Source organism: Lactuca saligna, chromosome 8 (assembly GCF_052625555.1).
Source record: "Lactuca saligna cultivar CGN05327 chromosome 8, ASM5262555v1, whole genome shotgun sequence".
NCBI classification, from domain to species: Eukaryota; Viridiplantae; Streptophyta; class Magnoliopsida; order Asterales; family Asteraceae; genus Lactuca; species Lactuca saligna.
The window spans coordinates 181,823,987-181,836,068 of record NC_136424.1 but is presented as its reverse complement, the minus strand read 5'-3'; the positions used below and the strand labels follow the sequence as shown (position 1 = coordinate 181,836,068).

Sequence of the window (12,082 nt, the reverse complement as noted above, 5' to 3'; positions counted from 1 at the left end):
GGGCCATAATTGGGCCTTGATGATTATGAGATATTAGACCATCAGAATGCTAAGTGTTTGGACTAAAATAAATGGTTGGGCCCTAAGGTAAGACCACGTAGAAGTTTGAGCCCAATTTGGAAATTGGGCCATATGTTGGGCCTTGGTTGATTATTTGGCTTTTGGGCTTTTAGAGTGTGAATTTAGGCCGTAGTCTTGTACCAAGCTAGGATAGGGATAAAATGGTCCTTTTACCCCAAGTGTGAATTTATGTTTATGCATTGAAACCCAAATGGTTAATTGGGTGTTGATTTGATATTGACAATTCGAGAATCTGTCATCTAGTAGCTAGAGATTTATTCGCGGGACTTCAACAGTGCGAGGTGAATTTTCTTAGGTTTGAACGGGTCGAAGGCACCAAGGCCGACCCGTATATGTTATTTGTATTGATTAGTAGTTGAGTGTGGTTGGGGCCCGTATCTCATTGATAGCTAAGTGTGGGCGGAGCCCATATCTCATAACGTTATTTGAGTATGGATATAAGACTGATTGATAAATTTGATTATACTTGTTGTCTGTGTGATACTTGTATGTATGCTTAGTAGTTGAGTGTGGGTGGGACCCGTATCTCATAGTTAGCAGAGTGTGGACGGAGCCCGTATCTCGTAGTTAGTGCATTCTGGGTGGGGGCTGTATCTCCTACTAAAAAAAGTACTCCGTTTGAGAACTATGTTCCATAAATCTTTTACATACTATTAGTTGAATATCAAGTTGTATTCTCAATCCGTGTAAGGTTGCTAAAAGCAACAAGTATAATTAACAAAACTTGTAAACATTTTACAATTTCATGTTAGAGATTAAAACCACTGCAAAACCAATTCCAAACTAAAATGTAAAAAATGTATACACTGCATTCTACAAGCAGCCTATTGTTTAATAGATCCATTTATAAAAGCTGCTAATGCTATAACAGTACCTCAAATATTACTAATTGCTTACAAATATAAGAAAACAAGCAAAATTTGAAGACACCAAAAGACCAACATTCATTATGCTATTGGACCCATTTTCGTAAATTTGCACATGTCTTTTTGTTGAATATATATGATTTATATTAGAAATATATACATAAATTTGTAGAAAATAACAATAACAATAATACATAATTACTTATATTTCAGTTTTACAAATTCAAAATTAGCCCAACTTTAATCAACGCCAGTTAACTAGTTAATTAATTAACTTCGCCTCGGCTATGGATTACCAGCGTGGCATGCTTTGTTAACCGTCGGATCATTTTAGATCCTCCCACCTTAAATTCAACCAAACAAACCGCACATTATATATATTCATCTTCTCCCTCCGTTTTATTCATCGAGTTTTCAAATTCACAATCAACTCCATCGAATCTAATCTCTCGACACCAATTTCAAGCCAGATCAATGGAGTCCGGGAAAACAACTAAGGGTGCCGGAGGAAGGAAAGGCGGCGGCGAACGGAAGAAATCGGTGACTAAGTCGGTTAAGGCCGGACTTCAGTTTCCGGTGGGTAGAATCTCTAGGTTTCTGAAAAAAGGCCAATACGCTAAACGAACTGGCTCCGGTGCACCGATCTATCTCGCCGCTGTTCTTGAATACCTCGCTGCTGAGGTTCGTATCCTAGTTTTCTGTAGTAATTTTCGTTTTGTTTTGATATTTGTTGAAATCAGTAATTGATTTGTTCCCCAAAATTGGATTCTAGGTTTTGGAGTTGGCTGGAAATGCAGCAAGAGATAACAAGAAGACGAGAATTAACCCTAGACATGTTCTATTGGCTGTGAGGAACGATGAAGAATTGGGAAAATTGCTTGCTGGTGTTACCATCGCGAATGGTGGTGTTCTACCAAACATCAATCCAGTTTTGTTGCCTAAGAAATCTGCAGTTGACTCCGAGAAGACTCCTAAATCTCCCAAATCGACCAAAGCTTCAAAATCACCCAAAAAGGCATAGAAATATGCAGTTATGGTGTAGAATAGTTATATTGTTTGTATGAAGCTACATTAGGTTAAATGTTAACAAAGTTTCTTGATTTTAGCACCACAATTAATCTAATCATCTTGATTATACATATTTCTTGACTGTGTTAATTCTCTTTTGTTGTGTTTAAGTTTCTTATGGTTTTGGCATGAACCCATTTCATCGATTTTGCTTAAGATTCATCATTTTGTTTGAATGATTGTTGTCTCCTTAACATTGGTGTATTGAGTTTTGTCTCAATTATATCAAAATATATTTCGCTTTATACTCAGATCAACAAGGTTTGGTTTTGTGTTTGTGCTATTGATTACTTATGGTTTCAAAAGTGATGCCATAGGTGTCTCTCAAAGCCATTAAAATGTAGAATCCTCAGAAGCCATTGATTTTCTAGTGTTTGTGATGAACACTATTTTTTTTTTTTTTTGGAAATTTAAAGATTGTTATTAATGTATGGTCATAAAGAATAGATAAGGTTATGGAGAAAATTTGTTGTATTTGGTATAATTGTAGGCCACTTTAATTGTATGTTTTTGTTTTAGGGGTGATGATTGATTATAGGACACAACACAAAATGGATATTCTAATTTTTGTTTATGGTGTTTTTGTGTCGCGTTTAAAAAGCATGACTTTGTGTTGTGGTTGTGTTATAAATTCAACACAGTATAAACATGCGTTGCCATTGATTTTCTATTGTTTGTGATGAACACTCTTTTTTTGGTTGTGAATTAGTCATACAATTGTATGTATGACTAATTAGCTTATATAAATGTTGGATAAATATACTTGTGAAGCATTCCTTTCCTTGCATGGATAGTTAGTCAAAAACTCATTCAAATTTAAAATGTTAGAAGTAAAACATGGGAAATTTGGTCCCATTAAATTTCAATATAGTTGTCAAGTTGCAAGGATGGAACAATCAACACAAAAGCATCAAGACTTTTTATTTTTGAACATACAAGAATAACATCGATAACCCAACAAATCACATCCATTCAAAAACCAAATCTAGATTAAAAACCATCAAATGAGCTCATAAATTTCAAATTTAGCTTGAGATCACTCCAATAACAAATAAGAAGTTATTAGTTATAAGTTATGGATTAGTAAACTTCATTAGATATTACGAAAGCTCATTTATAGGGTAGGTTAACATCAAATTCATGATCAAATGCTTCGAGTCGACATTTCACCAAACTAGGGTTCATAAGTTTTCAAAACAACTTATGAAGTTAAATATCAAGCAACATTAGTGAATGTTGTTGCTAGATTAGTACCTATTGATGAGAATAAACCTATAGACTTAATCTTCCTTACAAACTTAAGATTTAGATATTGCGGGTTGACCATAAACAATGACTTAGCCAAATACGGTTGATTTTCTTTAAATTTGGTATTTTGTTTGAGAAGTATTTTCCATAAATCTTTTACATACTGTTAATTGTGTTTGGTTGAAAATATCAAGTTGTATTCTTGATTTAAGTCTAAGGTTGCTAAAAATCTTTATTGGGTATTTTAACAATCTAACCCCAAGTGCATTTACAATATAGGTAATAGCAAAATACTTTACTTTTTCTCATACGATATATAGGTAATAATAACATACTTTCATTATTTTAATCAATAGCAATATACTTATGTTTTTTTTTCACATATACTAGTAAGATACCTATACTTTTTACTTTTCACTCATAACAACTTACAAATAATATTATGATTAATAGCAACAAATAAAACAAATCTTGTAAACATTTTACAAATTCACGTCACAAAATACAGATTAAAACCACTACAAAACCAATTCCAAACTCGAATATAAAAACACATGAAACAATCATGTATAAATAAATTGAATGGTAACCCGTATATAAATAGCAACCATTTTCCACTTGTTACACATCAATTAAAAAATGTCTACACTGCATTATACAAGCAGCCGATTGTTTAATAGATTCATTTGATCATAATAATAAAAGTTGCTAATGCTATAATAGTACCTCCAATATTACTAATTGCTTACAAATATAAGAAAACAAGCAAAATTTTATGACACCAAAAGACCAACCTTCATGATGCTATTGAATAGATGACAGACCCATTTTCGTAATTTTGCACACCTGTTTTGTAACTAAGAAAAGATACATGTGTAAGTACATTACTATAACCAATAAGAATAGTATAAATTGGGCAGATTGTGAGATTTTGTTGAAAAAAAAAATGCATTTAAGCTTATCTACAGAACCCAAAAGAAGCTAAGAATACAATGATGAATTCAAAGAAGAGCAAAATTTATGAAACGGAATCTTCCATTAAAATACCTTGTGTCTCTTAGAACCCCATCCTGCTGCTCTTGAGAATTCCGCCCAGAAAACCCAACACTGCAAAGGCCAACAAAGGGCTAACATCCAAAGTATCGAACACCGGAGGGATAATATTCCTAAACAGATTCAAATAAGGATCACACAAGTCTCTAATGGCTGACAATGGCTGTCTATCCCATGGAATATTCGGAAACCAACTCAACAAAACCCTAACCAACAACACCCCGCTGTAAATATCAAGCCATTTCGCCATTCCGGCCGCCACAACAGTCAACGGCGTATGCAGACGCGCCGGTCGGCCGCTCATGGTGGCGAAGAACAAAGTTCCGGTAAGGGGTAGTACGTTTTGTTGGAGGTTTAAATTTAGGGCGAAAGTGGCGATCTTCTGAGCGAATACTTTGGAGGCTGTGAGGGCAATTGCGAAGAGGGTTGTGATTGTTCTGGTTGACCCGGTGAGTAGTGGTTCCGTCGGTGGATTGGGGGCTATTGTCGGCGACGATGAGGAAGAAGATGAGGCGATAATTAAGGGTTTCTTAGGGTTTTTGAGAGAAAGGTGAACGGGTTTCGAAGAGAAAATGGATTTGGGTTTAGAAAGAGAGACAATTGAGGGTCTGCGAGGGTGAAGGAAGGTCGATTTTTGAAGGATTAGGGTTTGGGAAGCCATTAGAGACACAGAAGAAGATGAGGAAGAAGCCATTATTTCCAATGAAGTTTTTTTGCAAGATTTTTTTCTTCACCCCAATCCTAAACTTTGTTAAACATCTGTAATGATTCTAGAACGTTCTAAACTAATCCTTTACAAACTGAAAATTGGCAAAAAGTCCCCTTGTATTTAGCAGAAATGTAAGTTAGCCCCTTTAGTTCATTACTATCTCTCTTGTCAATAATCTCAAACGTTGATGTTAAACGTTAACGAAGACGTTTTATATTTTAATCTTCATCAATTCTTGAAAGTTCCACAAAGTATAGATACATGAAGTTTAGGCAAAATGTAATAAATACAAATCGATTTTTAAATTAGTATTTAAAATTCAACATCTTTTTATATTGATTAAGTTATATTAAACTTTTATGTTTAGTATACAAATTAATTTAAAACCATGAAAAACCTAATTGTTACTAATGTAAACGAACCAAACGAACACGAACAAGGTCATGTTCATGTTCGTTCGTTTAAGTTAGCCAAACAACAAACGAACGCGAACGAATAAACGAACGAGATTTTCTTGTTCATGTTCGTTCGTTTAAAAATTACTTTGTTCATGTTCGTTCGTTTATGTTCGTGAACATGCTAAACGAACAAAGATAAAAAAAAAAACACAATTGAACATATATGAACATAAACGAACATATAATATAGCAATATAATAAAAAAAGTTGAATATAAAATAAATATAAATAAACTTAAACGAACGAACATAAACGAACGTAAACGAACATCATAAATGAACGTTCGTGAACATAAATGAACGAACGAGACTATTGTTCATGTTCGTTCATTTAACTAAACGAACGATAATTTTTGTTCATGTTCGTTCATTTATTAAATAAATGAACATAAACGAACTTCCCACCGAACAGTTCACGAACGGTTCGTCGAACGTTCAGTTCGTTTACGGCCATAGTTACTATCTTTTTCTTACATATACTCTCTTTAGGAAACAATCATTCAACAATCAACCTCACTGATTTCCCACATTTATCTTAATTGGTATCCCGAAAGAAGAGAAACCAGATTGGTGGATATTTCTTTTGAAATTGATTTCTATTTAGGGCACGACTTTAATTACGGGATTTTAGATACCCTTTCTTTCTCAACGAAGGCACCTCTTTTCTTGACAACATTATAAAAAGCTTCAATGTAGTTTATATGGTCTTGATTTCTAGGCTGATAATAAAGACAAATTTATTTATAGCTTATAGATTAGCTTCAGTTTATATAAGGTTTTACCACGACTAAAAATAAAAATGTGTCAAAAAGTGGTAAATTTAAATGCTCACACTCACATCCTAAACCACTTTATTTAAAAAAGGTAAGATTATTTTAATTGCGTAGTTTTTTATAATCATATTTAATAAAAAAAACTATTTTTAAAACTTGAAAGATATGATGACTTGGTAAGACATGTAGAAGATATGGTGGATAAACTATTGACCTATATTCAAATCTTGACACCACTCAGGCCTTGTGGTCATAGACGTTCGCGTGCAGTGACTCCAGAACATGAGACAAAGCTTCATGTTTGCAACAGATGATTAGTTGGTACGCGAACGTTGGCCTGAAAACCCTCGTTAAAGAAGTTCCCTTTCCAAAAAAAGATATATGAAAAAATGATAAGTCGACTTGGTATGACTAGTACCAAAAGATATAACATAAGGTCCGTAGGGTAAGTGTATTGTCAAATCCACCGGTTGCATATTGCATGAAAATTATAATGTCAGGGCAGAAGACTGATTATGTCTATGGATTTTGTTAACCAAATCAATGTTTAGTTATATTTTATACCAATAATAACAATATAACAATAATATCAATATATAACCGATAGCAATATATATGTTTTTTTAATGCATATAACAACAACACGCTTACAATTCGATATCCATATAACACCGTGTCAATGCCTTACATTTGTTTAGAGCACTAGGTGTGAACAACTAGATGTAACACCATTTTGGTGCCACATCATCAATGATGTTATAACACCAAGTGGGGAAATGATCACCATGTTGTATCTTATTATGACAACAACTTTTTTTTTCCATTTTATAATTTATTTTATTTTATTTTTCGATTTTTTTATTAGACAAATATTTTTTAAATATAACATAATAAATAAAACATAATGTTTAAAAATTATAAATAACATATAATAATTTTTAAAGATTAAAATTAACATAGAGATTAAATTACACATAACATCCAAACTCAAAATAATAATAATAATAATAATAATAATAATAATAATAATAATAATAATAATAATAACATCCAAATTAAAAAAAAAAAAATACAACGCTATTCGTTATCATTATTGTTACCATAGAATATATAATTCGCAAAGTCTTCTCGAAGTTGTCTGTGTTTATTTGCGTCCTGAATGTCAACAACGCGATGCAAATAATATGTTGTTTCAGGTTGAAACTGAACGTGTCTGAGTTCCGTTGGGATATAGTGTGCAATATTTCGCCCTTTATTTTTTACTACCATGTTATGCATTATGATACATGCATACATGATATATCGTAGAGTTTCTAAATCCAATGGTCGTGTTGCATGTTCGACTATACGCCACTTCGCCTTCAACACTCCAAAAGCACGTTCCACATCCTTACGTGCTCTTTCATGTCTTCTTTTAAAAAATTGTCTCGTTCTTCAACCGGGTGGCAGAATGCTTTTACGAATGTGGAATACTGAGGATATATTCTATCTGTAAGGTAATACCCATATTTGTATTCGTTTCCATTCACCGTGAAAGGAGTATCTGGGGCCTTTCCATTCAAAAGATCGTCGAATATTGGCGACTGACCAAGAACGTTGACGTCGTTGTTTGAACCCGTAACCCCAAAAAATGCATGCCAAATCCATAAATCTTGAGAAGCAAAAACCTCTAAAACCAACGAAGGTGATCCGTGATGACCACTTGCGTATTGCCCTTTCCATGCTACTGGACAATTTTTCCATTTCCATTGTGTGCAATCAATGCTTCCAGTCATTCCGGGAAACCCATGCCGTTCTTCATGCGCCGCATACAATTCTTGCAAATCATGCAACAAAGGTTTTCACAAATACACGTCTCCAAAAGTTTCAACAACACCCCTTGATAATGTATACAAACTCTCTCTTGCGGTTCTTTCGGACATTCTCATATAGTCGTCTATGGTGTCGCGTGATTCCCCCATAGCCATCAAACGAATGGCTGCTACACATTTCCGCAACGTTGTAAACCCTCGTCTACCTCTAGCATCATATCTTAATTGAAAAAAAATTCATACCTAAGCATAAATTAACTACAGTTTAAAAATATATTGCATGTGTTGTAAAATTAAAGAAACATGCAGTACATTTTTATTTATTTTGTATAAAAGTATAGTAAAGAAGCGAACCGACTTTCCAAGGCGTTGACAATTCGTAAGAACACATCCATACTCAAACGAAATCTTCTTTTGAAGTCCTTCGCCCCGTGTACACAATTATCCACAAAATAATCGCGATATAGATGTTCGTGTCTTTCCGCGTGATTTATGTTTAACATCGCACATCTTGTTAGTAGCGGGTTTGAGTCTGGTTGTAGCAGGTCAGTAGTGTAATGATGATACATCATCCTGAAGAAAATATTGTCATCTAAATCATCGGACGAGTTGAAAGGGTCCATATGTTTTTTTGAAGATAATTGAAACTATGTAGAGAGAAGAAGAGAAATTGTGTGAAATTTTTTAAGGGTCCATATGTTTTTTTGAAGATAATTGAAACTATGTAGAGAGAAGAAGAGAAATTGTGTGAAATTTTTTATAAAATGGTAGGTATTTATAGGGTAAATGATTTTTTGTTAATAGTTAATTTTTTTTATACCATTGTCATTTTAAACGTTTAAAATTTGTGCGTTTCATCCAGTCGCGACGGCAACGAGATTCAACCTCAACGAGCAAAAACGAGTTAGGGGGGGGGGGGGGGTCCCCCCTCACAACACCGTTGAGGCATGCCACCTCATCCCTGTTGCTTCTCGTTTGGCCCATACCGCATAGTCTTAGTGATAGTAATAATACGTTACAAACAAAGTACATGCTCATATTGGTAGTTATATACAATTACATTGTGATAATGGTTACAGAATGTAAACATGTTGCTATTATGGATAATCAAGAAATGTAAGTACACTGTTGTTAGAGAAAACCACAAAAATGATTATTATCGTTTGTTGTTTTCTTTGAATGAAGCCTAAAAAGTTTTCTAACATGTAAATTTCTTTTGACCGGGTTTCTTTGTGGATTAATCCACACTTGATATCCGTTCGTTTCTTCCGTTAAACCACCATAAAGTTATCATTTTACCTTACGTCCAACTTTTGGCTAAATACCCATTGAAGAGCTTAGTTTTGTAAGCTTGAGTAATCTTCTACATAAAGAGACCCCAAATCTTTGACATGTACACGTGCATGGAAAGATATTGTTCTAAGATAAAGTTTTTTGCTAGTTGCAAACTTTTTGGACTCCGTTCAAAAAAAACACAGCAAACCATCCAAAAAACACATCAAACAACAAGCACTATTTTTGCAGTTTTCTCTTGTTAAAGGGATCATTTTCAAAGGTACAACTTGCATCGACCATATTATATGCAAAATTATGAGATCAAGGATTCAAATTTCCAAAATATCACTAGTGTTATATGTTTTGCTCAAATGATACAGTTTACCATTTTTATTAGTAGCAAAAGTAAAATACATTTGTTATTATCAACAATTAACCTACAAGCCTATAAGCCTATAAGAAGAGTGATACCCAGCCACCACATTTTCTAAAAGGGATATTCAAAGCAACAATTACACAAAATCACAAACTCTTATTTTGCAATAACGTAAACACTAGTGATAATGAGTCAACAAAGAATCCCATCAGCAAAATTTAGGCTCATGCAATAATCTGTGTTCATGGAAAATTATGAAACAAAGAAAAAAAAAACAAGATCTTGATTTATGCGAACAAAACAAACAACAAACAGATATTTAAAAAAAAAAAAAAAACAAAAAAACAATTTCAATCTTCTTAATCTGCTCTTGATTGTCCAGCACGTGAAGACAAAATGATGCCAACAATGAGTCCGTATAAGGCAAGAGCTTCAGCAAAGATGAGGATAAGAATCATACCCACAAAAAGCTTTGGTTGCTGTGCATTCGCTCTGTAAAATAAACAATTTTTTTTACATAATTCATGAAGAAGATGAAGTGTTCGTCTATATTATCTTATACCTAATCAACAATTTCAAACCTGCATAAAATTACGATTATGTAGTGAAGATTTAAATGAATAGAGAAAGAGAAGTAAGAACAATACCTAACACCAGCATCACCAACAATTCCAATCGCCATTCCTGCAGACAAACCAGCAAGACCACAAGCCAAACCAGAGGAAAGATGTGCATAGCCATCAAACAGATAATACGATTTTGCTTTAGGGTTAATCCCAGTACTGATGATAACAGCGATAATCAACCCATAAATACCAAGCACACCAGCCATAACCACAGGAACAATCGACTTCATCACTAGCTCAGGCCTCATCACACCCATCGACGCCACACCAACACCACTCTTCGCTGTTCCATACGCCGCCCCCATACCTGTACAAATCAATCAATCAAAATCTTAATTTCGATTTAATCCTTAAGTTTCTAATTCGGAAAAAAAAACGAATAAAGGAATATATGGTTACGGATCATCACAACCATCTAATTCGAAGTTCTAAGGTATGAATTGGTTCAAATCGCAATAACTTAGCATCGTATGTGTAATTATGGTTTGCTAAATCGACGATAAATCGAGAAATTATTGAGATTAGGGTTAGGGATTTGATCACGTACAGGAGAAGACGAGGGCAGCAGCTGCGCCGAGGAAACCAAAGAAAGGGGCAGTTTCATCACCACTGAATGCTGAACCTGAAGACATTGTTAATCGATTTTGGATTAAAATCGATCGGAAAAGTGGAAATGGAAAGAGTTTTAGATCTGTGTATGTGTGTATGTTGATGAACACCTGTCCTTTTGGATGCCGAGAGGACGGACAGCTTTTTTGGAGGATTTTATCGAAGAAAAATCTTTCAAATTATTGATAGGAATCGGATCTATGGAAAAGTTAAATACCGTTTCGTGGTAAATTTATTTGGGTTAATTAATCATACATTTTTATATTCCTATATAACTTTTAACATATTTTTAGCATAAAAAACCCAATTTTATGCCATACAAAGTGTCTAATATGCTCTATTTTGGGAATAACAAAATATAGTAAGCTTTTGTTTTTGTTTTTTGACGTGTGGTTCAATTAGCATAGACTCTTCGTTAAACTAAACTGTGGTTACGAGTTGTATTTTAGCATGCTGTGATCTTTTAGTGATCGTTTTTGTTTGTTCATATGTTCGATTATTCACCTTATCAATTTATTATGTTAGTTGTGCTTTGTTGTATGTATAAATAAGACATGTGGTGTGTCAATTGTAGATATAATTGTTGTTGTATAGATAATTGTTAGAATTGTGATAGTGTTTGATAGGGGTTTACAATATCATTTGATTAGTGATGTCAATATTGATGTTGACGGAAGGAAATTCAACGGATGTGTTATTCGTTATGGAAGTGACATGTTTACTTGAAGTCCTCTGAACTAAACGTTATTGATATGGTTTTAATGGATGACAATGTATCAACTTGTCATAGTTGGGTTTTCTCATTTTTGTTTACATTGGTTTGGTTTTTTATTCTTCGTTTGTTTGTATCATCGTATCTCTACCATCATCAAGAAGACTATAATTCAGAACTTTGAGGGATTGTTGAAGGGTGGGTGATGTGTTAAATATAGTCTTGAATTTATAACTCATTTAAGTGTAACTAGGGACTATCACATAACTGGGCAAGTGTACCCAATCGTATAACAATATAACATTGGTTAGCGTGGGTATCGAACTCATGGGGACGTAACATTCACTTGTGGGGTTTGTAGTCGAGAAATGAATGGATTAAGAAAATCCAAAAAACAACAGTTTTGAAATCCGGTGAA

The 12,082-nt window shown here is 33.8% G+C and overlaps 4 protein-coding genes across 4 annotated transcripts; 1 reads left to right on the top strand and 3 right to left on the bottom strand.

The window, feature by feature from the left end:
- The first annotated feature begins 1,331 nt into the window (after positions 1–1,331).
- On the top strand, positions 1,332–2,088 carry LOC145012612 (histone H2A.1-like). The gene is made up of 2 exons (XM_078971405.1): positions 1,332–1,628; positions 1,720–2,088. Exons 1-2 carry the CDS (start codon positions 1,422–1,424, stop codon positions 1,966–1,968), a joined length of 456 nt encoding a protein of 151 aa, XP_078827531.1. The 5' UTR covers positions 1,332–1,421; the 3' UTR covers positions 1,969–2,088.
- Positions 2,089–3,895: 1,807 nt separating this feature from the next.
- On the bottom strand, positions 3,896–5,061 carry YLMG1-2 (YGGT family protein). Its single transcript, XM_078971132.1, has 2 exons — positions 4,311–5,061; positions 3,896–4,120 (listed from the first exon to the last, which is right to left on the bottom strand). The coding sequence occupies exon 1, from the start codon at positions 5,008–5,010 to the stop codon at positions 4,321–4,323; it is 690 nt and encodes a 229-aa protein (XP_078827258.1). The 5' UTR covers positions 5,011–5,061; the 3' UTR covers positions 3,896–4,120; positions 4,311–4,320.
- Positions 5,062–7,616: 2,555 nt separating this feature from the next.
- LOC145010354 (uncharacterized) lies at positions 7,617–8,030 on the bottom strand. The gene has a single exon (XM_078968910.1). The coding sequence runs from the start codon at positions 8,028–8,030 to the stop codon at positions 7,617–7,619; it is 414 nt and encodes a 137-aa protein (XP_078825036.1).
- Positions 8,031–9,925: 1,895 nt separating this feature from the next.
- Positions 9,926–11,122, bottom strand: LOC145011494 (V-type proton ATPase 16 kDa proteolipid subunit-like). Its single transcript, XM_078970226.1, has 3 exons — positions 10,891–11,122; positions 10,365–10,650; positions 9,926–10,209 (listed from the first exon to the last, which is right to left on the bottom strand). Exons 1-3 carry the CDS (start codon positions 10,973–10,975, stop codon positions 10,077–10,079), a joined length of 504 nt encoding a protein of 167 aa, XP_078826352.1. The 5' UTR covers positions 10,976–11,122; the 3' UTR covers positions 9,926–10,076.
- Between the last annotated feature and the right edge of the window lie 960 nt (positions 11,123–12,082).

Excerpts from the sequence above, each read along its gene's own strand:
- LOC145012612 (XM_078971405.1), top strand. The coding sequence starts at position 1,422 with ATGGAGTCCGGGAAAACAACTAAGGGTGCCGGAGGAAGGAAAGGCGGC. Across the intron at positions 1,629-1,719 it reads TTGAATACCTCGCTGCTGAG|GTTTTGGAGTTGGCTGGAAA; the intron begins GTTCGTATCCTA and ends ATTGGATTCTAG.
- YLMG1-2 (XM_078971132.1), bottom strand. The coding sequence starts at position 5,010 with ATGGCTTCTTCCTCATCTTCTTCTGTGTCTCTAATGGCTTCCCAAACC.
- LOC145010354 (XM_078968910.1), bottom strand. The coding sequence starts at position 8,030 with ATGACTGGAAGCATTGATTGCACACAATGGAAATGGAAAAATTGTCCA.
- LOC145011494 (XM_078970226.1), bottom strand. The coding sequence starts at position 10,975 with ATGTCTTCAGGTTCAGCATTCAGTGGTGATGAAACTGCCCCTTTCTTT. Across the intron at positions 10,651-10,890 it reads TGCTGCCCTCGTCTTCTCCT|GTATGGGGGCGGCGTATGGA; the intron begins GTACGTGATCAA and ends TGATTTGTACAG. Across the intron at positions 10,210-10,364 it reads GTTGGTGATGCTGGTGTTAG|AGCGAATGCACAGCAACCAA; the intron begins GTATTGTTCTTA and ends TTTATTTTACAG.